This window comes from Schizosaccharomyces osmophilus, chromosome 1, assembly GCF_027921745.1.
Source record: "Schizosaccharomyces osmophilus chromosome 1, complete sequence".
NCBI lineage: Eukaryota > Fungi > Ascomycota > Schizosaccharomycetes > Schizosaccharomycetales > Schizosaccharomycetaceae > Schizosaccharomyces > Schizosaccharomyces osmophilus.
Genome location: NC_079238.1, coordinates 4,642,423 through 4,667,981, shown reverse-complemented (window position 1 = coordinate 4,667,981; position 25,559 = coordinate 4,642,423). Strand labels below are relative to the sequence as shown.

General features: G+C 37.4%; 13 protein-coding genes and 3 non-coding genes across 16 annotated transcripts; 8 read left to right on the top strand and 8 right to left on the bottom strand.

Moving 5' to 3' along the window:
• Nucleotides 1-387: 387 nt before the first annotated feature.
• Nucleotides 388-713, bottom strand: rps21 (40S ribosomal protein S21; the record flags this gene model as incomplete). Its single annotated transcript, XM_056180914.1, has 2 exons — nucleotides 388-601; nucleotides 664-713. The coding sequence occupies 2 exons, from the start codon at nucleotides 711-713 to the stop codon at nucleotides 388-390; spliced, it is 264 nt and encodes an 87-aa protein (XP_056035779.1).
• Nucleotides 714-1,059: 346 nt separating this feature from the next.
• Nucleotides 1,060-2,058, top strand: elp5 (elongator complex subunit Elp5; the record flags this gene model as incomplete). Its single annotated transcript, XM_056180913.1, has 2 exons — nucleotides 1,060-1,181; nucleotides 1,239-2,058. 2 exons carry the CDS (start codon nucleotides 1,060-1,062, stop codon nucleotides 2,056-2,058), a joined length of 942 nt encoding a protein of 313 aa, XP_056036200.1.
• A 322-nt stretch (nucleotides 2,059-2,380) lies between these two features.
• On the bottom strand, nucleotides 2,381-3,046 carry rpl1001 (60S ribosomal protein L10; the record flags this gene model as incomplete). The annotated part of the gene is made up of 1 exon (XM_056180912.1): nucleotides 2,381-3,046. The coding sequence occupies one exon, from the start codon at nucleotides 3,044-3,046 to the stop codon at nucleotides 2,381-2,383; it is 666 nt and encodes a 221-aa protein (XP_056036199.1).
• A 1,176-nt stretch (nucleotides 3,047-4,222) lies between these two features.
• Nucleotides 4,223-4,337, top strand: SOMG_10046. The gene has a single exon (XR_008803579.1). It is a non-coding gene; the product is annotated as a 5S ribosomal RNA (ribosomal RNA).
• A 317-nt stretch (nucleotides 4,338-4,654) lies between these two features.
• On the bottom strand, nucleotides 4,655-5,570 carry SOMG_02119 (uncharacterized protein; the record flags this gene model as incomplete). The annotated part of the gene is made up of 2 exons (XM_056180911.1): nucleotides 4,655-4,998; nucleotides 5,054-5,570. 2 exons carry the CDS (start codon nucleotides 5,568-5,570, stop codon nucleotides 4,655-4,657), a joined length of 861 nt encoding a protein of 286 aa, XP_056035967.1.
• A 991-nt stretch (nucleotides 5,571-6,561) lies between these two features.
• On the top strand, nucleotides 6,562-7,660 carry wtf17 (wtf meiotic driver; the record flags this gene model as incomplete). The annotated part of the gene is made up of 5 exons (XM_056180910.1): nucleotides 6,562-6,676; nucleotides 6,874-7,107; nucleotides 7,153-7,374; nucleotides 7,414-7,530; nucleotides 7,584-7,660. The coding sequence occupies 5 exons, from the start codon at nucleotides 6,562-6,564 to the stop codon at nucleotides 7,658-7,660; spliced, it is 765 nt and encodes a 254-aa protein (XP_056035968.1).
• Nucleotides 7,661-8,382: 722 nt separating this feature from the next.
• Nucleotides 8,383-8,497, top strand: SOMG_10045. The gene has a single exon (XR_008803578.1). It is a non-coding gene; the product is annotated as a 5S ribosomal RNA (ribosomal RNA).
• Nucleotides 8,498-8,742: 245 nt separating this feature from the next.
• On the top strand, nucleotides 8,743-9,645 carry sim4 (CENP-K-like protein Sim4; the record flags this gene model as incomplete). The annotated part of the gene is made up of 2 exons (XM_056180909.1): nucleotides 8,743-9,426; nucleotides 9,493-9,645. The coding sequence occupies 2 exons, from the start codon at nucleotides 8,743-8,745 to the stop codon at nucleotides 9,643-9,645; spliced, it is 837 nt and encodes a 278-aa protein (XP_056036554.1).
• A 444-nt stretch (nucleotides 9,646-10,089) lies between these two features.
• lcb1 (serine palmitoyltransferase complex subunit) lies at nucleotides 10,090-11,619 on the top strand (the record flags this gene model as incomplete). Its single annotated transcript, XM_056180908.1, has 1 exon — nucleotides 10,090-11,619. The coding sequence occupies one exon, from the start codon at nucleotides 10,090-10,092 to the stop codon at nucleotides 11,617-11,619; it is 1,530 nt and encodes a 509-aa protein (XP_056034789.1).
• Nucleotides 11,620-12,007: 388 nt separating this feature from the next.
• On the bottom strand, nucleotides 12,008-13,066 carry SOMG_02115 (bacterial carboxy-cis analogue; the record flags this gene model as incomplete). The annotated part of the gene is made up of 1 exon (XM_056180907.1): nucleotides 12,008-13,066. One exon carries the CDS (start codon nucleotides 13,064-13,066, stop codon nucleotides 12,008-12,010), a length of 1,059 nt encoding a protein of 352 aa, XP_056034787.1.
• A 971-nt stretch (nucleotides 13,067-14,037) lies between these two features.
• cyt1 (cytochrome c1 Cyt1) lies at nucleotides 14,038-15,060 on the bottom strand (the record flags this gene model as incomplete). Its single annotated transcript, XM_056180906.1, has 2 exons — nucleotides 14,038-14,904; nucleotides 15,001-15,060. 2 exons carry the CDS (start codon nucleotides 15,058-15,060, stop codon nucleotides 14,038-14,040), a joined length of 927 nt encoding a protein of 308 aa, XP_056035974.1.
• An 871-nt stretch (nucleotides 15,061-15,931) lies between these two features.
• Nucleotides 15,932-17,539, bottom strand: gef3 (RhoGEF for Cdc42/Rho3/Rho4 (Gef3); the record flags this gene model as incomplete). Its single annotated transcript, XM_056180905.1, has 2 exons — nucleotides 15,932-16,591; nucleotides 16,640-17,539. 2 exons carry the CDS (start codon nucleotides 17,537-17,539, stop codon nucleotides 15,932-15,934), a joined length of 1,560 nt encoding a protein of 519 aa, XP_056035972.1.
• Nucleotides 17,540-18,274: 735 nt separating this feature from the next.
• Nucleotides 18,275-18,345, bottom strand: SOMG_20093. Its single transcript has one exon. It is a non-coding gene; the product is annotated as a tRNA-Gly (tRNA).
• A 481-nt stretch (nucleotides 18,346-18,826) lies between these two features.
• rrs1 (ribosome biogenesis protein Rrs1) lies at nucleotides 18,827-19,333 on the bottom strand (the record flags this gene model as incomplete). Its single annotated transcript, XM_056180904.1, has 1 exon — nucleotides 18,827-19,333. One exon carries the CDS (start codon nucleotides 19,331-19,333, stop codon nucleotides 18,827-18,829), a length of 507 nt encoding a protein of 168 aa, XP_056035973.1.
• A 400-nt stretch (nucleotides 19,334-19,733) lies between these two features.
• On the top strand, nucleotides 19,734-21,170 carry rsm23 (mitochondrial ribosomal protein subunit S29; the record flags this gene model as incomplete). Its single annotated transcript, XM_056180903.1, has 1 exon — nucleotides 19,734-21,170. One exon carries the CDS (start codon nucleotides 19,734-19,736, stop codon nucleotides 21,168-21,170), a length of 1,437 nt encoding a protein of 478 aa, XP_056035970.1.
• Nucleotides 21,171-21,572: 402 nt separating this feature from the next.
• On the top strand, nucleotides 21,573-24,514 carry trt1 (telomerase reverse transcriptase 1 protein Trt1; the record flags this gene model as incomplete). Its single annotated transcript, XM_056180902.1, has 14 exons — nucleotides 21,573-21,836; nucleotides 21,887-21,967; nucleotides 22,063-22,181; nucleotides 22,222-22,487; nucleotides 22,526-22,782; nucleotides 22,825-22,975; nucleotides 23,011-23,081; nucleotides 23,121-23,390; nucleotides 23,434-23,541; nucleotides 23,587-23,673; nucleotides 23,712-23,812; nucleotides 23,852-24,036; nucleotides 24,079-24,227; nucleotides 24,266-24,514. 14 exons carry the CDS (start codon nucleotides 21,573-21,575, stop codon nucleotides 24,512-24,514), a joined length of 2,358 nt encoding a protein of 785 aa, XP_056034786.1.
• Between the last annotated feature and the right edge of the window lie 1,045 nt (nucleotides 24,515-25,559).

Here is a 25,559-nt window from a genome sequence, read left to right as displayed (position 1 = left end):
TTCCGAGGTGTCAAATAAGGCCCTATTTCTTGATAATGAGAAAGAATAAACAATCACAGTATCATAGGAACTATTTTGGAAATAGAAAGGACTACACAACGAAAATAAGCCAAAATAAGCCTTCTCAATGAATCAATGGATGAGCTTTGGAAGAATTCACTGCATAACAGAATCAAAAGTTGTGTAAATCATACACTAACCCACGTAACAATTCAAGAAATTCTTCATCAAAACCGTACTACTGAAACAGCACTTGCTACATGAATCTACTCTTCAATTACTTTTATTAAACCCACGAATACTACAAGCCGTACAAAAATAAGAATTTGGCTTAAATTCCAAGCATCAATTTTGACCTTTTTCTAGGTAAGAAGCATAATACAGCTCTTAACGTTGGTAAGACCAGACACCATCCAAAAGACCATCTTGAGTGGTGAGACGGTTAATGCAGTCGTCGGACTCGCCCTTGGAACGAACGAAACCGGAGATGGCGTAGGTGGTCTTCTCGCCAGGGATTTGGCGACCTTCAGCGTCAACAGCGCAAACGTTAAGTTGAACGGAAGCGTGATCCTTAGCTTGGATGATACGGTTAGTGGCAGAGCTATTTACACTGTTAGTACTTGTTCATCTTTCTCTTATGTTTCTTTCAAAAGTATTTCTTACCACTTGCGGGGGACGTAAAGGTCAACCAATTGTCCAGCGTCGTTTTCCATGTTTGAAAAAGTTGGGTTGACCTTTACTCTCCTTCTCCTAGTATTTTGATGCTGTTTGGCTCAACAGTCACAGCCCTACCCTATGTACGTCCCAATGTCTCAAATTGCGAAGTACAAGAAATCCATCCAATATTAATTTTACGTGATCGTACAGATTCGCTATTCTTTGGCAGTTGCACAAGGGTTCTAAAAGACCATAGGAAAGAACGTCTCTATATACTGGATAGCAGTATAGGTTCCTCAAAAGCCAATATATATTTTCTTTGTTTCTATTTGTTCGGTTGCTTTGACAGGGTTTCTAGGATTTTTTGGATTGATACGAGCTCCCCGTGAATATAATTATAAGATGTCAAAATTCTTGCTTGATCGATGCTTACGCGAATTATCTCCATTGACAGTTCTTAAGGATGATATTCAGCAAACGGGTAAACCTCTCCTTCAGTTTATGATCAAGTCAGCAGCTTCCAGGTACGAAAGACTGGTGTTTCACAGTGTACGAAATTACTAACAATTGATTTCCGGCAGAAATATTAAAGTGCTATTCGTTTCTTACGAGACTTTAAAAGCCAACTGCCCTTCTGAAGTCGACCAATTCATCTATGCTACAAGCTGGAATAAAATGAAGAGCTTGAAAGAGTTGTATGACGAGGTTGTGCAATGGTGGAAACCAGAGCATCAGCATTTAATTGTCGTTGATGTCATAAATCCAATTTTGAACAACTCTGTATCTAGTTTCTCTATGTTTTTTGGATCTATCCTGGCTTTGGGATCTACTGCATTCCTTACGGCCTACCACAAGGACGTATCGTTGGAAAATTATCCATCTTACCTCCCCACCTGTGAAACATTTTTAGACTATACAAGTACGTGCACTGTTTCATTCACTGGAATGCAACATATCATGGTGGAACACGATGCGAGAATGCGAAGTCAACCAAACCCATTGACGGAAGAATTACAAGATTGCACCATTGTCAATCTGTTAGGATCGAATTGTGAAACAGCTATAGTTTGTTACGTAGATTTTCGAAAGAAGAGCGGACGTGTTATTAAAGAAACATGTACTTTAAAAAATGGGGCTCTTGAAGCCTTTACGCCTTTTGTCGGCTCTCAGAAGCAGTTAGAGCCGGAAGCACCGACGGATCTCGATGTTCCTTTCAATCTTACTTTGTCAGAAAAAGAACGAAAAGAACGAGAAGGAGTGTTTCTACCTCATTTTGGCGCCCAAGACGTCGCAAAGCCAGCTGAATTTGGATTCGTCGATGGGGGTGCTATAATTTACCATGCGGATAAGGTCGACGATTTTGACGAAGAAGAGGATGCTGATGAGGATTTGTTAATTTAAAATGGTTTAGTTTGCTTTCTGGGAGTACTAAGCGATTTTTTCAGGGTTTCAGGATTACAATAGTTCAAGAGTTCAACTCTAACGGCTTCAGATTTTGTGTACATTAGATTGTAAAATAACATATATATGCGGTTTTCGTTACAGGTCTAATTATCTTCGGTTTAGCTTTTTGCAATGTCTTATTGTGGATTGTCTCTTAAAAATTCCAAATAGTAGCAACTAAAACAATGTTTAAATTTATACCTATGATTTACTGAATGAATATAACTCCTGGATAAACCAAATTTTATACAAGCTGTAGTGCGTTGTACGCTATGCTAACTTAAGCAAGGTTGAAAGAAGCATCAGGGAAAGCTTCAAATTTCTCGTCAAGTTTACCACGCTTGTTCAAGAACTTGGCGTAGCAGCCATCAGGAATGACTTCACCGCGGCTACGCTTCTCAATGAATTCAGTACGGTTGTATTGAGAGAAACCCCATTTCTTGGAAACAATGATTTTTTGTTGACCAGGGAACTTGTATTGGCAACGACGGAGGGCTTCAATAGCAGTAGTACGGTTGGAGTCCTTGGTACGGATAGACATCAAGACTTGGCCAATTCTCACACGGGCAACCAAACCGTTGGGTTTACCGAAAGCGTGACGCATACCTTGTTGCAATCTATCGGCACCGGCACAAGAAAGCATCTTGTTGATACGGACAACGTGGTAGGGATGAGCACGGACACGGAGGTGGAAAGCATCCTTACCAGCGATCTTAACCAAGTACTTGTTGGTGGTAATACGAGCAGCTTCGAGAGCTTCGGAGGTAATTTGTTCCAACTCGTTAGAAACCAAGTGAATGCACAAGGGGAACTCGTCAACAGTGGCACGCTTACGGCCCAAGTCAAAGATTCTGATCTTGGGATCAGGGACGGCACGGTTGTAACGAGACTTGGGGTAAGGCTTGTTCTTAATGTAGCGGTAGCAACGAGCGGGTCTACGTGCCATTTTGTTTAGTTTCAAAAGAGGTTGGTGGACGAACAATATTTTTAAGTAAGAAACGCTTGTTCGTAAACCACCAAAAAACAGTCACGGCTTAGTGATCAATGGGGGCAATATTATTAATGTATACAAACGATGCATGTATCACTGTGTTGCATTGCATAATTCGTTTATCGAGTCATAACGTAGTAAATCGGACTTGTTTACACTTGGGTTTCAGGGTGGTTTGAGAGAGACGCTGAAGGAATAAAATAAAAATAGATCAATTAATACTAATCAAAAGAAAACAAAACTCCATTTAAAAAAGATTGAAGATCAAAGGTTTCGAAATTTGATTTTTGGGAACTTAAGTAGAGTCTCTCTTTTGACTTAAGTTATAGGTACATTGATTGGTATCCTCCTTCTCTGCAAATGAACAAACTTTTAATTTTTTCTTTTTTTATTTTTTTCTTTTCAATTCATATCTTAATATTGAGGATGCACGAATAGTTAGACGAGCAACTTTTTGGGTGACCGGCTCTGCTGGAGTTAAAAAGACATGCAGTTTGTTCCCAGTGGAAAGGGAACACATATCTCCAAATTAATGTAATAATTTCCAAAAGTCTATTGGCTTTTCCTATGAAAGGTTGAGATTCATTAAAAATAGAAGATTCCGCGTTAAAAAAAAAAAAAATTGATTGTTTACAAATTCGTAAACAATAGAATACCTTAGCAAGAAATGTTAATAAAATTCTTTCATCTAAGTCATTTCCTATTTGTTTGTAAGAGTAGAGATTGCTTTATCTTTTTGGTTAATATGCTTTGCCCGAAAGAAAACACGATCATATATAGACAATACTGCGTTTGCTCCAAAAGTCGTATGCAATTTGGCAAACAGTTGATACCAGTCCTCCTTAATTCATCATGCAAAAGACTTTCTTCAGTTGAATTAAATGTTTCATAAATTTGAAGATGCGAAATCGGGTTGGAATGAATAGCTAAAAACACATAGACGGCTTCGAGTATCTACTTTTCAATTTTTTTTTAAAAAAAAAAAAAAAAAGAAAAAAAAAAAAAAAAAAATGAAGATAAAGATATCCAAATTGCTTGAAATTGATTGGCGTAAGTCAAAGAATTATGTTCTTTATAAATTACTTTACTAAATTTAGCACAAATTAGTTTAGCTTCAATAATCAAATGTCTACGGCCATACCTAGGCGAAAACACCAGTTCCCGTCCGATCACTGCAGTTAAGCGTCTGAGGGTCTCGTTAGTACTATGGTTGGAGACAACATGGGAATCCGGGATGCTGTAGGCTTTTCACTTTTGCTTCTTTTTTTTCTGTTGCTCTTTTAATTGAAGCACATGGCTTTAATCGTGATCGACATGGTCCTTTGACTTATAGCTACTAGTGATTGCAAGGAAGCAATGGTCATCCATGATTCAATAATTAATTAAATTCCTTATTAGTTAGAAAATAAAAGATTCTATAAGGATCAGTAATTAAAAAGTGCTTGACGAATAAATATAAAATACAAAATGCAAAGATGAAACATTAACATAAGCAAAAGCATGCTGGAGAAAAATCGAAAAGACCGGACATTATAAAAAACAATGCTTTACTTTCCGTATAAATCAATTCCCACCGCTTTCAACATCCCTAGACTGACCCGGTTCCTGGCGTAACCCTGGAGATTGCTCAGTATGTTCAGAGGACGGTTGTTTAAAAGTATCATCACTACGATCGTTGAACTGGTTTTCAGGCTCTGGTGGCAAGCTGTTTAATGGGATACTATTATCATCCGTCAAGTCGTTTCTATCCGATGACATCCTGAAGCCTAGAGCACTAGTAATCACAGAAAAAATTCCAGAAAAAATCCCAGAGAAAAACGAGGAAATCCCAGAAAAAATCCCAGAGAAAAACGAGGAAATCCCAGAAAAAACTAGAGGAATCAATATAACGATTGAATCCACCAACACTAAAAGTACCCCATTAGTAAACATATCAAATTAAAATCCCACCATTCCACTTACGTGAAAAAACAAATAAGAACATATAGAAAGTCATGACGACAAGAACAGCTGCCACAGTAGCTTGAAACCATGTCCATACAGATTCTTTCATCGGTTCCTTTATAAAGGGGACAAGGAAAAAGTAAGAAAAGAAAAAGTCCAATACGATTGAACCAATAAAGCACCAACCAAGCCGAAGAACTTCATTCTCCTGTCTCCGCTTTGCTTCGGAGATTCTCGCAATTTTTGCCGGCCAGAAAATCAACCAGAATAATGCCGTCAAAACATTTCGTAAAGAAATAGAGAATATATTTTCTCCTGCCATGTTGGTAGACGCTTCTTGGTGTCTATTTCCTGAGTATGGTGGAACTGGATCGTAATGTAAACATAAACAACCTTTCTCCATATTGTCAGCATGAGAATAGGGGATTTCGCTGTACTTCGGTAAATAGCTGTCAGAACTTGTAGAAGAGCTCAAACAAGCAACTTCGGCTGGTTCGACAGTTTTTAGATGCCTTTCTCTTTCCTTTTCATTCATTTTTGTTGATAAAAGCTGAGACTTAAAGAGTTACTCAATCGCCTTTGCAATGGTAAGGAAGATACTGCGACTATTATCAAATTACGTAGTAAAAGGACCAAAACGCTTACAATTTTCGAAAAAAAGCGCCCAGATCAACTAGCGCTACAAATAAAAGTAAAACGCTAACAAAAGTTCCTATAAAAGCCGAGAAATGAGCCCGCAATGGCAATGGTTAGAGTTTTGTAGAGGTGAAGTTGACATCCACCCATTGGCATCTGTATGTTACATTTCGTTAAACCAAATTACCGATAGTTAGTAAGCGTACGCTATTCTATTTATATATACAATTGATGAACTGTCCGAAATCGCTTTTGTTTGTTTCTATCGTGTAATCAAAATAAATTAAATAAAAAGAAAGATGTACTTGTCAGTATAAATGCTGTTCGTGATAGTTGAAACAATGCTTTTACAAACTTCCGATGAATTTGCTGAAAGTAAGGCTACGAAAATCTAGAGTGTTCAATCCTTTTCCCTGGAGTTCATTAAGCCAAAATCACGGAACCTTCTAATACAAAGATATGCATTTCTAATCCTGTTTTTATAATTTAAGCAAACAGCATGGTTGTTTTTGCCAAATGTTCCTTTGTTTACTTTTTGTAATAAACGACGACTCTTTTGGATTATACTATTACGACAAATCGCAATAAAAAACCAACGTTGAATAATCGTAACGAGGACTGTGACCAGTCAGTGACATAATGTCGCTGCTTTTATGAATTAAGACATGCGAAAAGCCATTACCAAGATTTTTTCAAACTCGCATCTTTGGTTTTAAGGGAACACTCGTGTTGTAAGGTTAGTTTGCTTTTTAAGCAAGGTCCAATTCCTTTTTCTGACAGATCTGTGAAGAGCGGAACCAGTTCCTACGGACTTTTCTTGGTGATTCTAGTTGATTTCATTTAGAGTGTAAAAGTCAGTATCATTTTGGGCTCTAATTGCCATTGTAAATATGAAAAACAAATATACTCCTATTTCAGATTCTGATGACTCTTCCAAAACGCTCAATGATGAAAAGGCAGATAGTCAGTCGTCTCCTTCAGATGGTACGCCTCCTCCGTATTCAGGTAAGATTAGTTGAAATAGAAAGGAAAGGTTGATTTTTTGCGTGCTTTTTGAGCGGTTTTTGATGGAAGAATCATGCTTGTTTATTTATTTGTTGGGTTTGAGATGAATAACCTTGTCGATAAGTGTCAACAAACAGGGCGAATACCTCTATCCTTTTCACAAACAACGAAAGAACAGTTACTAATACATCCATTAGCTTCAACCAAATTTATTGATCTCGAAATGGCTCCTGAAACAGAAGAAAGTTCTAAAAAGAAAAGATATCTGACGCCTCGTGAATTAGCAATTGTTTTTGCTATTTTTATTGTATATAATGTATGCTTGATTGTTGCGAGGGTCATTCTTCTTGTTTATGAAATTCCGTTTAATCAGCTTGCCGTTTGGGTACTTTTTGGCGTTTGGTGCGCTCTATTTCTGTCATTGACAATTGGTAAGAAACTAATTTCAGGATTTTTAATGACTCACTAACTATTAGTAATAACTCAAATGCCTAAAGAATGGTTCACGCAAGCTGGAAGAGCAACCAAAAACGTATTGTCAGCTATGTGTATCGCAGCATTATATGTGTGTTTTCTCAATGTCCCTGGTTTTGTCGTGTATTATGCTGCAAAGAAGTTAACAGGATTTGAAAAGATAAACAATCAATTTTCCTATGCTGTTTGTTTTGTTGATTCTGTCTTGTTTCTTTTTCTTTCGAGTATGCCATACAACCTGTGAACTATTCTAACTATTCTAGTAAACGGAAAGGCTCGAGAAAGCGTAAACTCTAGCTGCGTTAGTTTCGTAAAAACCGTGAAAAAGAGCATAGGAATGAGTCTAAGCGTTATGGTAGACTTTTTGTTGTGGGATTCAGGTATTGTACATTGTGTTATGTTTTCTTTAACATCCTACTAACCTATTTATAAGGAACAAATCGAGGAGAAGAAACACCTCGGAACGAAGAAATCGAACTTCAACCTCTTGCTGAGCGGGCTGAAGTTTGACTTTTACCGAATCCGCTTTCATTCTTTATATATCGCTCCTTCTTTGGAAACATCGATGTCAATTGCAGTCTACCAAGTTCCTGTATTTGCTCTCACAAAAGCAAGCATTTGATGAATCCGGCAGACTTTGATTGCTTTACTAATTCACTCTTTTTTTATTTGTTTCACAGCACCGTTGTTTATGCATCGTTCATTTTCTTCATTTATAGACATCCTTTTTAATGATTATTTAATTATTCTGACGAAAATAACATCGTAATTAACTAGTTTTTTACTCAACAATGTGTCGTGTCTTTCATTAATTGTAAGAACGAAAGTGATTACCGCCAGAGGTACAAATGATTCACAGCGTAGAAAGCACAAGTCTTCATATCGAAAGATTCGACAGATGTAGCTTAATTAATGAAATTATCGTTTATTTAGAGAGTCAAGTCGACGGACCATGAAAAACGTTTAAGTAGAACCGATTTATAGAACTACAACTTTTTCAGCCCATAAACTCAAACACTCAATCTCATGCTTCTGCGACCACAATGTGAATCAATAGAAAAGAGAAAACTGCGTGTTTTCAAATCTTATTCTTACAATACGAAAGCATTCTCCATTCAACCGTGATAAATTACCAGATGGAACAGAGCCGAATTGGATCTTGTAGTTCATCAAGCCAAAACGACTGGATCAATAATGAACCCATTTATTTTTACAAAACACAACAAACGTCTACGGCCACACCTAGGCGAAAACACCAGTTCCCGTCCGATCACTGCAGTTAAGCGTCTGAGGGTCTCGTTAGTACTATGGTTGGAGACAACATGGGAATCCGGGGTGCTGTATGCTTTCATATCCTTTCTTTTTGCATCCTTTATTATCACCTTTTTTTTTCATTTTTCCTGTTTTCTGCTGCCATTGTATCACACAGTCAATTCATGAAGATTTCATGATGACAGATTTCACCGACGCAGTGGTTCTACTCCACACATTAATACTATAAGTCTATCTGGAAGAGAAAACGCTATATCAATTCTTTCAATCGACTTCACATATACGTTTCAGGTCGGCTAAAGTTGGATTCGAGTAGCATTATGGACTCAAACAAAGATCATAATTCTCCAAAAGAGCCATCCTTGACACGGCTAAATTCTCATAAGGAGGCCAGCTTTGACTTATTGCAGCCAGACAGCAATGCAGAAGTTGAATTGCAAAGAGTGATTTACAAATGTCTAAAACGGATTGGAGAATATCATCAAAGGGAAAGTGAATCATCCAAGGATGTTCAAAAAATATACAGAGATTGCGTACAGGAATATCTTCACTTGAAGAAACATCCAGCCTTAGCATCCATCTTGAAAAGGAGAACTCTAGAGGACAGTGTGAATGACCTAGAACATAAATTGGAATCATCCAAGAAGGTAAAGGATCTACTGAATGAAGAATATCAACAAATAAGGCAGTATCGAAGGGACATGGAAACGTTAAACACAAGCTTATCCGAACGGCTGAAGCAGCAAGACACGATTAGTAGAAAAGGGAAGAAAAGCTTTATAAACAAAAAAATACTTCAAGAAAAAGATGATGTTTCCAAGTCCTCTATGGAACTTTTCACCTTCCTTAATGAATTCCTGGACAACCATTACAGGGAACTTTTAGAAGGGCCCTGGTCTAAGGGAAATTTAAGTGCTAATGAACGGAAACAGAGAGCAACTATTGATAAATTTGCCAATGTTAATCAGCTCGAGGAATTGGAAGAGTTGAAACATGTTCTAGAAGTAAGTGATTCCGTATACCCTCCTTCTTTCTTGTCCGCCGCAGTCTGTTAACCATTATAATTTTAGGAACTAATGAACCAAGCTACTTCTTCTAGTCCTTCCTTTACAAAAGTTACAAATGAAAAAATCCTAAACTTTTTACTTCGGTCTTCGCTGTGTACTTTTGATCCGCGTGATCCTTCATTATTGAAATTTATACCTTTTGCCGACGAGTTTTAACTCAAAAGCATAGTCTTTCCCCTTCTGTATACTTTCCCGGTTTTCACAATGAATGATTCATATTTCTACCTGTGATATGAACATCCCTTCGTGCATTGAATATTTAGATTTGTAAAGTTACTTTTTATTTTATTTTTTATGATAATTTTACACCTTAAAATTGGTGGTTCTTGAGTAAGTCAATAGTACAAATCACTGAGAGAAGCCTAGATAAAATTTATTTCAAAATCTCTTTTAATAACATTTCATTAGTAGAAGTACTGTAAAATTTCCAAAAACTTGCCTGAAAGGAATCATAACAACGTCTATTTACGACGGGTAGTCACCTAGCCTTCTCACAAACACCCAAGGACAGCACAAGCAACCAAGAGTAGTGAATCTGAAGGTGCATAGTTGCGATTCTTGTGAATTTAGAAATTTTTTATATAGAAAAGGTCTCCTGGAATGAGTTATTCAACTTATCCCTTCGTGGATGATGTGTATGCTTATTACAATCAAACCGTAACGTTTTTGGGAAAATTACTTGATATTTTACCGGGATCAAACGTTTTAAAGATTTACGTTAAATCCTCATATCAGAATGATCCTTTAAGAACTTTCATTGAGTTCCTTTTGCTTGTCTTTGCCGCTTACTATGTCTTGAGAAAACCGAAGACTTCACCTGATAATAACTATGTAGAACTCACCGGGAAAGAGGTAAATGAACTGGTAGCTGATTGGAAACCTGAACCTCTTGTATCTCCTTTAGATGAGATGGAAAAATTAGAGCTGAATTCTCTTACCGTCCTTGAATCCACTCATATATCTACAAAGTTGACCGATGGTCGTTCCATCATCAACTTTAGCTCTTTCAATTTTCTTGGTTTGGCTGAGAATAAATACATCAACGATGCTACGGTGAGGACTATACGTGAATGTGGTTTAGGAGCTTGCGGACCACCGAATTTCTATGGTTCTCAGGATAAACACATGCGTCTAGAAAAAGATATTGCCTCTTTCATTGGCGTCGAAGCAACTATTGTGTACGCTCAGTCGTTTCAAACTATTTCCTCGGTTATTCCTGCTTTCTCCAAGCGTGGTGACATATTGATCGTAGACGAGGCTTGCAATTTTGCCATTCAGAAGGGAATACAGATTTCTCGATCAACTATTCGTTACTTCAAACACAATGATATGAAAGATTTGGAACGCATACTTCAAGAACTCGAGAACGACTTTCAACGTCACAATCGTCCTTTGACGCGCCGATTTATCATCACAGAAGGTATTTCTGAAAATTTGGGAGATATGGTTGATCTTTCAAAAGTAGTTGCTTTGAAAAAGAAGTACAAGTACCGCTTAATTCTCGATGAATCTTGGTCTTTTGGTACATGTGGTCGTACCGGTAAAGGATTGACTGAACATTTTTCGGTTTCTCCTAACGATGTGGAGATGATTATTGGTTCTTTGAACACCAGTTTGGCTGGCGGTGGTGGATTTTGTGCCGGATCCACCCTTATGGTCGAGCATCAACGTCTTTCTGGTATGGCTTTCATTTTTAGTGCAGCTCTCCCTGCTGCGTTGGCGACTGCTTCTTATGAAGCCATTGCAATTCTCAATCGTGATGGTGGATCCATGTTGAATGATTTACGTAGCAAGTGTGCTCTCTTCCATGCCGCGCTTACAAGAAACGAGTTCTTTGATACCACTAGTGACCTTGAATCTCCTGTAATTTACCTCCATTTGACAAAGAAGTCTATTCCTTATAACAAGCAAGTTGCGATTTTGCAAGATATAGTGGAATATTGTAAGGATCAAGGCTTCTTGATTTCTCGTGCTAAGCGCGTTGAGAAAATGGAGCGTCTCAAGCTTCAACCCTCTTTGCGAATTTGCATATCCACTGGGCATACTAATGAACAAATTGAGAGACTTTCTTCCCTACTTAAAGAAAATGCAGATTCTATGTTGAAAAAGCATATCGAGTCTCGAGCTTAAGTTCATTGCTTTTTATAATTTCTGATCTTCTTACTATATTGATTTGAACTTTATCTAAACTGCAAAAAAATTTAATTGTCAATGACCTTGATACATGACGCATAATTTCCATATCCAGCGACTGATATACTTAATTACACCTTATGTTGTGACACTTTCTTTTTTCGATCTTCGTGTCTTTTATTGTAGTGAAAATAGTTAATAAATATTATTTAGTGACAATTCATGGGCATTATTTGATCTAAAAACATTTCAGCTGATAAAATTATCTTAGCAAATGAGGGTAAGTTCTGAAATATATATTCATAGAGCCTGTACTGTTTGTAGTTTGTACGACTTGTTCGTAATAGATAGATAGCGTATTAAATGAATCTAATCATTCAAGCAATTACTTTGCTTCAAGGGCCTCGTCTTCAATAAACACAGCGCAAGTAGGCTTGGGCGTGGGGATAGTAAATAAAAGATCTAACTTCATGGTTTTTGGCTCTCTTTTGTAGACCTGAACTAAATCTTCATCCTGCATTGCAACTGCCAGTAAAGAAGCACCTTCGTTGAACACAAAATGTCTTGGGCATCGTCCTTGCAAATCTGTATGCGAATCGGTGCCTTCAATTATTCGACCGGTATGAGGATCCAGAGACGATGTCCACAATGTATCAGTATCGTAATTTCCAAGGTAGCGTGTAGAAGCCACAAGGAAAGGTCCATCATAAACTATTGCAATCTCAGCAGCACTGGGTGGCTGCGGGAATTGGGGGTCGTGCTCTAAAGTCACATTTGCGGGAAGGATGGACACATCTTGAATGCATTCAAAATTTCTGGTATCAAACACGCATATGCGATTTGAAAGCTCACAAATAACGTATAAAACAGGAAGTGTTTTGTGCACAACTGCGTGCCTGGGACCATATCCCGACGGAACCTTTAGTACTGCTATCGGATCTGTCGAAGTAGTTTCAGAGTCAAATATAGCCACTCGATCAAGACCTAAATCAACAGAGAAAACCAAGTGTCCGTGCTTCAAAACTTGATGAGGATGAGATTTTCTTTGGCGCTCGGGATGTAAAGACTTTCCCTCATGATACCAGACATGAGGCTTCTCATGAACTGGAGCAGGTACTTCTTTATTCTTCTTATGCTTTTTGCTAATGGAGGAACTTCCATAATTAGCCGTGATTACTGCACCATTTTCCAAAACACATAGGCTGGTAGGGCTATGACCTTGAACAGAAAACTCGTCGACTTTCTCAAATTTGTTGGAATCCCACTTAAATACGCTAACGAAACCATTCTCGACTTCATTAGCAACGTAAAGGTGCTTGCTCTTGTTTTCCCATTCAATCCATGTTGGACTAGAAACTCCAGCCAATCGTTCTGTGATTGCTTTCTTTTGAAAGTCGTACACAGGAACCGGGGCGTCAGTAGCTGTTCCAATCACAAGTTTCATTTTCGTAATCGTTAGCAGGTTATTTCCTAATACTTTGCCAATTCGTTCAATCGTTAGTGGTCAGAGCTCAACTGAATAAGCTATCAATTGCTCTTGACTATATAAGAAGCTTCGAAAGATTAAGTTAATGATTTTACTATTTTGCTACTTTCGTAACCGTTTACAAATACGATTATTTTTTGAGACGTTGGTGATAGGAAATTTTCTTTAATACAAGTTTGCGTAAGTCATGACTTAAGAAAGAAAGAATGCATATACACGGTAATCCATTGTGCTAATTCTAGCCATTATTTAAAGATTACTACGAAGCTCAAGTAAAAAGTTTGTGATAAGTACAGAAGAATCCGCGATGAGCAAGGTTCCCATTCAGCAAATTGTATTTTTCAAATAAAAAAGGATTTCAATTATGTATGAGCTGACTACTCTATGCGTTCGGAATAATCGAGTTTTATGAGTTTTATTAGGGCCTCGACAACGAGCAATTAAAACCCACAGAATAAATCTTACACAGTCAAAGTATAAAATAAAATTCAATAAGTGATAACAAGGATTGGTATTTTAAGTTCGTCGTGACATAAATTGTAAAAAGAAAGGAGATAGCACACGCTGTTCACACTTAGGAAAACCAATTTATATGCTTTAGTGCTTCCGTAAGACAAAGGAGCTTATAGACTCTCTCTCTCTCTCTCTCTCTCTCTCTTTCAAATCAAAAGAAAGAGACGAAGAAACTGAAAGAAAAGGGGGGAGGGGAATATTAGTCAAATAACGAAGATGTCCAGAAACGAACATGTAGCAAGGTCGGAAAATTCAAAAAAAAAGTAAAACAGATTTATTCTCTGTAATTTCTTTCATTTTCATTTTCAAAAAGTAAAATTTTAAAAAAAAAGACAAAGAAAGCTGGAGAAAGAAAAAACGAGTTTTAAGACTTGAATGGCCCTTAAGGCTCAAGGACTGTAAAACTAAGATTTGACTTACTTGCTGACGGGGCGTTGGTATACGATCTTTCTGTTCTTGATGGGTGACCACTTGAATCTCTTGTACCACATGCTAATGGCAGTCATGATGGTCAAAACAGTCATGACTTGGAATCCCATCTTCTTGCGTGTATCCAAGTCAGGCTCGTTGGCCCAATGAAGGAAGTTGACGACATCCTTGGAAGCTTGGGAAGTGGTAGCGGTAGTTCCATCTTCAAATTCAACGGCTTCGTCAAACAAGGGGCGAGCCATAGCAATTTGAGTACCAGGGAAAAAGGGGTTGAAGTTCATGCCATCAGGAATCTCGACACCAGCAGGAGGATCCACGTAACCGGTCAAAAGGGAATAAACGTAATCAGGACCACCGTGACGACCACGGACAACTAAGGAAAGGTCGGGAGGAGCAGCACCGTTGTTGGCGCCACGAGCAGACTCAACGTTGGGATAAGGAGCAGGCAGGAAGTCGGAAAGCTTACCGGGACGCTTGAACATCTTACCCTCATCGTCCGGACCGTCTTCATATTCATACTCGCTGGCCATTTCCTTCACTTCGTCAGCGGTATGGGTGACACCCACCAAATGACGCCAGGCGATGTAATCAAGTGCATGGCAAGCAGAACAAACCTCACGGTAAACCTGGAAACCACGGCGCAGACTGGCATGGTCAAATCCCTTAAGCAATTTTTCTTGAGGCCATTCATGCTTTATAAAATGTAATCCTTCTTCCTTTGGAGAAGCAGCTGAAAGCTTGGGTCCGTATACATTGTAGTACAAGGCGACCATACCAACGGAAAGCAAGGTACTACTGGCAACGGCTATATTAGTGCGTCTGCTGCTGGTCTGTTCAGCTTGCTGAGTGAAGCTCTGTATTTGTTAGTTATTCATCCAACTATAACCACATCGGATCCCCATTCTACCCTTCTAGACCTGCGGACCCGAAAACGGCCCAAAAAAACGTACTCTAACGCCAGACCGAGCGAATTTTAGCATTTCGCTTTTCTTCTTAAATAAATGAAACATTCTAATCGTTCTTTCCTTTTATTAAGAAAAAACTACACTTTGAAATAATTCCCTGTTAGTTTATTGGGTGAGTGGAGGTAGGTGTGGTTGGTAAGTTAAGAACACCGATTCCCGGTTTTGTGTAGACTAACAACAAGGGTAGGAATTAAAAAATTGGTGATTGGAAAGTAAAAGTAAATAGATGATATTTATAATAAGAAACGACAATATAGACGAATTAAACCGATTTTTTAATTTTGTAAGATTTCTTTCATATTTTGGAGACCCATCGACGTTTCTTTGCGATACAGGAAAACACTAAGAAATACTATATTTAATATTTTAGAGAGTAGTTATTCATTTATTTTTTATTGCGTAGGATTGGAAGACTCGGCTGATGAACGAACGGTACAATTGAAAAAATGAATGGACGGGCATTCAAAGGCTACAAAAGATCGGCTTTGATTCTCTTTTAAGTAATTTTATTGCTGCAAGATAATAGAACAGAAAGGAGTTGGCAGATTATTAGACTAACATAAAGCCAATTATTGGAATAAATACAAAAGAAAAGAGACGAGTAATAATAAGTTAGGTGAAGTATGCAGTCTCGCAGATGAAGACTTTAGATCAGAATTAAAAAGCCATCTATCATGTGTATAGGATTCCATACGGTAGAAAGGAATAGATTTTTGACCCCCGGTTTTTAATCAATAACAACGACTAGCATTACACAACAAAAGGACAGAGGAGAAAAGGACTGAAAACAAAAGTAAAAGTTGTAAATAAAAAGTGTTATACATAATAAGAGAAAGGACCGCAATACATTAGAAAGAATGGAAGTCGAAAACGGTAAAGGAGGGAAGGAAAGAATGACAGAGTTTTTTAATAAAGCTTATACCAATTTTGTCGAGTTATTAACAGTCTGATCCATTAGATTTTCAATGGCCCTTAAATTGCTGAAATTAACAGTTGAAAACAAAGATACAAAAGGTGTCAGACTTTTCGTCACAGTAGCATAGAAGGTTGCTTGCGATTTCGAAAAAGCCACAATGCATTCATCGGTTGTAGAACGTGCTAAGCTAAGCAGAGTTGGTAGTTCTTCCAGTAAACAATTGCTTAGCAGCGGAAACGATTCCAAATCGGCTTCTATGGTCAAACCAGAATGCCGCCGTTTAGAAAATGCTGAAGCACGTTGTATCCAAACATCCGCAATATACAGAGGGTTGCGACAATAGTGAATGGCTTTCGACATGGGTTTAAGTACATCTTTTTGACATTGCTCGATAAGACACAGAATAGCACCCTTGGCAATGTTTTGCAACTCTAAGGAAATCGGAACCCACTTCTGTATGGAGGGTGTTTCTTTACAAAAGCGTACGTAGGAATCTACAAACGCGTGCATATGGGTGTAATGCATTCTAGAGTATTTGATCCATTCGCATATTGACGTCCGAAGCTCGACCAAGTGACTGTAGGAAGAAAACAAATCTTGTATTAGGGAAACGATATATTCATGTTCAGGAATGTAGAAAACGTTAATCGAAGTTTTAAGCTAAAAAAGGTTTGTTAGCCAACGGTCAATAACATATAAAAAATTTACCTTTGAAATTTTTTTGGATATTGTGTCTGTAGAGAGCACCAAAATTTCTTGGGTATCCGTTACAGCCTTCAAAGCATCGACTACTATATCCCGCCGACGCTTCATTTCATTAGCTCTTTGACTGGCTAGTTCTGACTGATGACACGCTTCTCCAAGTAATACATAATCCTGAATCATTCCTAGACAGGCTGATTTGTATAGCTGGTTTAGCAGAAGAGGATATTTTAAGAAGCGTTGCATGGGTTTTACTAGGAAGCTGTCTAAATTCCAAGATTTGCTTTCAATTTTCGCCATGCTATCACATTCTTGCAAGTAATCCGACATAGACGGGCTATTAGACCATTTATCAACGATTGTAACGATTTCATCTTGATCAAGGCAGTACCTACTGTATACTGAAGAAAGCTTGGGAAGCCACTTGAGAAATATCTTGGCAACTGACGGCTTTAGTCGCACAGAAACTTGAATATCTTCAGTCATGTTTGCAATTTCTTCATCAAATGCTTTAGAAATTTCACTTTCAAACAATGTCGCCTGTTGGCATAATTCTAAAAAGACATGAAACACCTTCTTCCATTCGCTTTTTTTTACGTGTCCGTTTAACCGTTCAGCATAGTATCGTCTTGCAACATGTAAGTCATGAACATACGCCGCTTCAGAATCACGGTATTCCAAAAGAACAGCGAGAACCGTCTTTTGTTTGTCTTTAGAGCGTAAAATAGGTTCTGTCTTAACACTAATACTTGCCAACGATTGATTCTCGCTATCCTGCTGTCCAAAAGGGTATGACTCCCGCCGAACAGCGAATGTTTCGTCCAAGCTACAAGAAAAACTGGTAACTGGAAAAGTATCCGACGCAATTCGCTTTCCGCGACTCTGAAACATTTTCGGGATACTCATGGTAAATACGGCAGTACCAAAATAGAATATATTTTCGATGCCCCGGGAGTTAAGAAAATAAGTTACAATGCATTAGTCGCGTGAATTTTTCGGATGGAATGATTTTTTCTAACAATTTAAGAAACAAAATTAAACGTTATTGCACTCTAGTATCTATAAAATGGACGCAATGTACGTAGAAAAACGAGAAGATTGGATATTAACGACGAATTCCTTCGTATAGGTAGGTATAGGGAAAAAGTGGGTGATAAAGAAGCGTGACATGAAGCCTTGTTGCCTTGACTTTGTATGTAATCTATTAGTATAAATTAAATAAAAGAACGATAAATGAATTAAGAAAAAGTAAATAGAAATGACATTCCAGTTGACAAACTGCGAGTATAAAAATGTGTATGAAGTATGCCAAACTCGAGGATGCTTCTTCAAGGTAGATGAAGGAAACTGATTTGAGATTTTATATTCTCGTTTCAATCTTTTAGGTTCAATGAAAAGCATTCAACTTTAAACGTACTGTGAAATAGAATCGACTTTCAACTTGCAGGAACGAACAAAATGAAGCAAAACGAAGAAAGCTCATATCAATAAGAAACTTCCATGAAATAAAAGAAAAAGTATAAATTAAATAACAGTTTCTTCCAAAGTCTTTAAATATTTTATTCAACCTCCATATTTGTTTATTTACTACTGAGATACAACGATATTGAGCACATGCAATGTGCAAAAATATTTCCACATTGCATCAGCCGGGAGTCGAACCCGGAGCGAATGCTTGGGGAGCATTCATGTTACCGCTACACCACTGATGCTTTCCAGTATTGGGGTGCTTAAAAACTATATGTTCCTCTAAAATGTCGTACATTTGTAAGAAATAATTATTAGCAAAAGCTTTCATCGTGGAAACAAAATGATAGATTATTGAATTTCAAGTGCCGAGAAACGATCATGGTTCGTAGGTACATCCACAAATCTCTTGTCAAGCAGACAATAGATGATGCTCACATATCCTGCTCGCAAAGTATACGTCTACACGGACGGGTATACGAATGCAGTCGTTTCTATTTGTATTTTTCTCAATTTTTATTGTCGAAATGAGCAATTTCGATTCCTTAAAATCCCATATCCTCCTGCTTCCACGCTAACCATACACTTTAACACGTATACAAAAAATCTATCTCATGAATTACGAACCACCGAATCTATATTAAAAATTAAACGACGAAATAATTACAAATGGAATTCTGAAGATGCAAAACCTAGGGGCCCTCATATCCAAAAAAAATAATTTTTTTACCGACGAGTGCGTTTAGCGTCTCTGGAACTATGTCTGACTTGCTTTGAAGTCATCTTCTTTTCCCTTTCTCCGTCTTCAACGATCCATTGAGTATCCAACTCTTTGTTCTTGCCTTTATATCCCCATTTAGGAACCCATTCTCCTGAAGCCTCGTCGAAAACCAATTTTCCTTCGCGCTTCTTGGGTGCTATACCCTTAAGGCGAGCAAAGCGTGCCCATTTCGTTTCTGGTTTAGGCTTGGGCAAATGCTTAGCTCTCGGAGTGGGAGTGGTAGTTTCGGGCAAAGCAAGCAATACGCCATCTTGAGTTCGTTCTTTAGGTAAAGCCAACATTTTGTTGACAAGCAACTGAGTATTATCACGAGCCATAGATGCCAAATAATCTTCTTTTTCCCGACTATTTTGAGAGTTCAATTTCGTTTGGTCTAAGGGGGTCACATCAAAGGCACTCATGTTGCCCAAGTCGAACTCCAAGGGAATTGCTTTCTCAACGCTCGTAGACATTTTCCTTTCAATCAAGTTGTTTTATTATCAAGGTTTTTTATAGACCGTTAAAAATCCCAAAAATTCCAAATTATCGACCAAACCTTCAAAAATTTTCACCGTTAAATTATTCGGTGTACACGTTCAAATGGATTAATTCTAGTTTTTTACAGATTATGACTTCGTGCTTATAAAAGCAATTTTCTTTTCGATTCACCTCCTTTGTAGTAGTTGTAGGAAAGGATTCAAATACTTTTCTAGTACAAAACCACTCTGTCTTCTCTAATCCTCCTAACCCTACCCTAGTTGATATAACGATGGCCTTGTACATCGGTAACCGGATATCTTGGGGTCAGGTTCAAATGTCCTTTACCGCGTAATGCCCATTTCAAGATAAATTGTACAGAAAAAGACATATAAAATGCTTCCAAATGTGAGAAGCACTTCGAATGTGCTGAATGTTCGAACGGGATTGTTAGGAAAGTCGAAATTTGCCTGGAGACACCGAGTTTGCAATTGTACGTACAAGCTTGAACAAACAAAATACAGGAACTCCAACGGAATCCAAGAGTTTTCTACTTTTCAACCCTTGAATAAAAATGAAAACGACAAAGAACAATACAGAGAATCTGGTAACCTGCGCAGCAATGGGAAAAAAGAGTCCCGATCAATAGAATACGACGAGAGCAATAAGACGAATAAAAAGTCTCCTCGCCAAGGTCAAGGATCTTCCAATGGCAGTATTGTTTTAGATGAGCTTATTAGTCATGATGACCAGCATGTAAAAGAGAACCATAAGACCATGCATTGGTCTCCCAAGACGGAAGGGAAAATGTACGAGATTCCCAACCCTCTTTTAGAAAAGTTAGATGCACTCGGTGCTATTGAAAAGCAAAAGAAAAGCTTCTCATTTTTTTCAAACCCTGTCCTTTTACACCGAGAAGTTACAACTAAACTTTACAACATTTTACAACGCTCTAAAGATGTGGGTTCAGAAAAGGGACGATATGTATTGGATGGCTCGGATGGTTCTGGAAGGAGCATTTCTCTTCTTCAAGCTGAGATTTTTGCGTTCTCTCATCCTAATTATGTCGTGCTGGGACTGCATAACTGTGAACGCTGGGTCGATTCTTCCAGTGCTTATGCGTACAACCCATCTTCGAAGTCTTGGGTACAGCCAGAGCTTACAAAAGAATTTCTTACATCCGTCATGAATGTTAATTCCAAAATTTTGAGAACCCTGTCCACATCAAAAAATTACGAACTTGTTCCTGGAAAGTCCATTGTTGCTGGTACGGACTTGCATACTTTTTTGCGTAAGGTAACAAGCAATCCTGAGCTGTCGGTGAAGTTTTATCAACCGTTCATGCAGGAACTGGATGCTGCCACCAAAAAACCTGGTTCATCGGTCAATGTTCTCTTTATCATTGACAATTTGTCTATTTTATCCGTCCCTACCAAGTACAAAAATCCAGAAAACCGTAATCTTTCGCCGTGCGATTTCTATTTTATAAAATCTCTCTACGAATATTTGTCTGGAGCACGGTCCTTTCACCGTGGAACAGTATTTGCTGCAACTTCTAGCCAGCCACGTATAAAAACTCCGTCGCTAGATGTTGCTCTTGGCAAGGCTAACTTTGATCCCTATGTTCCCATCAACAACTCAGTCTACGAATCGGTTAAATCTGTGAAGGTCATTCCTATGGAACCTTATTCAGTTAACGAATCTCTTTCTGTCATGGAGCATCTCGTAAATTCCAACGTCTGCCTTGAGCCTGTTCAATCCCATCTCCAAAATCACGTTCTGAGTGGAGGCAATCCTCGACTTTTTTTTGACACTTGCACTCGTCTAACATAATTTATCTTTTTCCTTTAAAGTGGATACTATTTACGAATTGTAACCGACGAAAGGTTTTTACTTTAACTCGTTCCTCCCCTATATTTCTCTTTCGATTTCTCATGTTTTTGTTAACATGACCAATCCCCGCAGCCGCCTTTTCCCCTTTTCTATACTTTTAAACATTCTTTCAAAATTTTGTAGTCATTCCGCCTGTTCCTTTCGGTACATATAATACATATTATATTTTTAATGAAACGGGAGTTTTAAAATAGCTTTTCGATTGGTTATGAATTTTGAGTTGTAGAAATTTATTTTATTAAAACTTCCATAGTTGTCTCAACCTCAGTTCAGGTGTATTTATGATTAAGTCTTAAATAGGCTCAATGGTTGGTGCTACTAAAGCCCTACTCTACATATTATATGGTAATTGACGATTCTTCCATCAAAAAAGCCGATATTGCAGTTTATCTAGAACAGCATTATACACAATTCTTAAATTTGAAACAATATGTGGAATATATAACTGTGAATTCCCCATGGAACTCTGTACTAAACAATTTGGCATCACTTTCCTCACACGAAATTGAAGAATTTGAAGAGTTTCTTCAGTCCACATGGGCCGGATTCTATGACTTTTCATTTCCTAAATTTGGCAGTTTTAATCCTCAGTATTCTCAGTCAGAGGTAAACACATTGTCAGAGGTCTATTTATCTGGACTGACTAACATTTCTAGTTGGTTTTACATGTCACACAACATATGTTTAAAAATGATTCAAAGTATAATAATAATCTTTTGACGAAAGGGTTTACCACGGTATGATAAACTTGGCTTCAGTTCTGTTTCTCATTGAGCTTAACCACTGTAAGGCCATAGCGCCAAACTTGGAGCAGTTATTAATCAAATGATAGAATAATGAAAACTTTCGAGCCACTCATGTAAATGGTGAGAGATTGGGCTTAGTCTCCACATTTCCAAATGGTTCAATACATACCTTGACGTCGGAGAATTGGAAGCTTTTACTTGAAGTGTGAGTGCCTTTCTTGCATTTAATAAAATTAACCCTCTAGAATTGGATGTGATGCAATGTACCACTTATTGTACAAAGGAAGCATATTTTCATATTTGCCAAACAATAATTATCTACAAGTAACTGGGGTTCCAATCTATTCTTTCAACTTGAAATCCAGTTTTGTTGGAAAAAAAAGAAAGTTTGAAAGCTTAAGGCATGAAAATGGCCATCAGAAGGAAACTCGTATCGGGAATCCCTGGAACAAAATCTCTGTAAAACGTTTTCGACTATTTTATAAATACTTTTACAAACACTTTAAAAAAGGTTCGCTAGGCTATTGCTTGTAATTGCTAACCATGCAGATCGATTTTTTAATAGTGGTCAGTTGACTAAAAAGACAACGGTTTATTGGCTACAGTGGATTTTTCCTCAACAGTTTGGGCTTCCAAGCGTATTTTCTGACGAAGGTTTTGAAAATAGAGCTTCTTCTGTTCTGCCCAAAAAACTTGACATCCCAAAACGTTTATTGAAAGCCGCTCCTTTAATTCATAGCATTGCTAAAAACCTTCACCAGGTATCACTGTTATGCACTTTTAATCATTATTGCCCAAGGCGTACTGTAGGGTACATCATGAAATCTTCTGTCTACTAACAAACATAGAATATACATTTTGAGGATCCAGAAAAATCAAAAGTACTTGCTTACTCCTTAAATGTAAACCAAGTTCATGCCTTCTTGCGATCGGTTATTCTTAAAGTTTTTCCAAAGTGTGTTTGGGGTACCACACATATTTTTAATATTGTTATGCGAAGTAAGCAAAATAGTCAATGGCGCTACTAACATTAGAATTACTTATTTTTCTACAATTAACGCGGTTTGAAACAATTACGCTTCATTATATAATGCACAACATCCCAGTAAGTGCTAACGATTATGCAATGTGCTAAACTTTTCAGATCAGGAGCATTCCTTGGATACGTTTGGGAGAGAATGACTCGAAAAAGCTTTGCCTTAGTGATTTTGAAAAGAGAAAGCAGATCTTTTCCGAGTTTATGTATTGGTTTTTCAACACATTTGTAATATCTTTACTGCAGTCGTTTTTCTACTGCACCGAATCAGTTGAAAGCAAAAATGCAACTTGTTATTTTAGGAAAGACGTGTGGGCTTCTTTATCTAACCCTTACCTAAGAATGGTAAAAGACAGCAGCTACATGCCTATCGAAACGGTAATAAAATCCACCCGAAAAATAGTTATTAACTTAGGTGCAGCATGAAATATTGAAAGATTCAGTCTTACCACCGGCAACTATTCGGTTAATTCCAAAGAAAGATTCATTTCGATTAATTACAAATTTGCGTCGTAAACATTTAATGAAGGTACGCATGATTTCTACTTCTATAATTTGATGTTAACAACTTTAGAATACTTTTGACAACCACGGACCCGGGCATTTGGTTAGCACAAACCAGCTATTGCAGCCGTTAGCTTCTGTGCTTAGGTTGTCGATGGTAAGAATCATGTGAAGGTTGCATACTAATGGTTATAGTCAGATTACGAGTCTAGAGCTGATGAATCATTTTCATACAGAAATGTGTTTTCGAAAATTCTTTTTTACAAGGAAGACCTTCAAAAACACTGTTTGTATAAGTAAGCAAACAACACTTTAAGTTAGCATTCTAACGGTAGTCGGAAAAAATATTTTGTTCGTGTTGACATAAAGGGTTGTTACGATAATATTAAGCAAGACTTGATGAGCCGCATAACGAAACTTCATTTGAAGGATCCGGAGTATGTCATACGTAAATACTGTATGATTCAAAAATCACAAGGTCAATTGATCAAGCAGCATGTGAACGAAGCACATAGTTACTGTACGATGTTAATTTTGTTAAAAACTGACTAACTCCTTTCAGTTGACCTTAAACCCTTTGAACGACTAGCGTCCTCCTTGGCAACTAGAATGAAAGATACCATTTTCGTTGATAACGTCGAATACTGGACAAAAACGTTCGACGAACTTTTTTCTATCCTTGAGAAGCATTTAAAGCAAAGTGTTGTAAAGGTACGGTCACTCGCAATTGAAATATTACTTACATTAAGATTGGTCGTAAATATTACCGTCAAACACAGGGAATTCCTCAGGGGTCCGTTATATCTTCTTATTTATGTCATTTTTATATGCAAGAATTGATTGAAGACTATTTGTTATTTACGAAAGAGAAAGGATCAATCCTTATACGTGTTGTTGATGATTTTTTGTTTATTACTGTTCACAAGAAAGCCGCTAATCGGTTTCTGAAATTATCTTCAAAAGGTAATTCCATCCGCGTTTCTAAAGCTAATGCTTAGGTTTTACTAAATATAATTTCAGCACGAGTAATGGGAAGACACTCATAAATTTCAAGCCTCCGAGTTCATTTAAAGAACCTTATATTAAAGCAAGCAATTTAATCCCATTTTACGGGTTCTACTTGCATGCAAGGTCGTTGCATACGGTATATTGGTGTTCTACAAATTTCCGAACTCTTTACGATGCGTCTACTGTCGAACTATGCAAAGGCACAGGAAATTCATTAATTAATAAAATACTAAGGTAAATTGAAATTACTGAATGATCTTTAACTAATTTCTAGAACTGCATTTGCCTCATTCCCAAGCGCTTTTGTCGACAGTCAACATAATTCTTGTTTTGTCATTTTTTCTAATATCTATAATTTAGCTTATGGACTTTCCTTGAGACTGCAAGTCTATTTGAAGCGCGTAGTTTCTGTCTTTATTTTTCAACCATTGCTTCTTACTCGTATGTGCAATGTCCCGCGGTTATCATATACTAATCGCATTTAGGAATGCTGAAGATGATGATTAGAAAGTTATTCAGAAGAGTCTGTTCATTAACGCGTCCCATTAAGAAACGTCCTTTTTTGTTAAAAGAAGTGAAATGGTGAGTTGTAAAAGTGAATGCTTATTGACATTTTAGGGCTTTATTGCATGGTTTTTTGGTTGCTATAAGACCAAATTTGAAGTCATCAATACTATACACGAAATTAATGGCCGACTGCGAGGAGCTGCGATTACAAATTGATCTCTCAAAAAGCTATTTAAAACTACCCCTACTTGCATCCACTTACAATTCTAGAATAAACAAAATGTGAAGCAAATATCATGAAAGCTTTCAAGTTTTTAGATACCTGTAAATTGGTTTAAAAGGAACCACCCGACTAGCTAAAATGTATTATGTATACTATAAATAAGAATATGCTCATTTCATTATAGATGATATTTAGCGTGGTTTAACTTTGAATAAATTAATACCCTGGTGACTACAACACAAACTCATAATTCTTATAGTCAATATACAGATTATATGTCTTTCATATGATTTATAAAGGTCTTT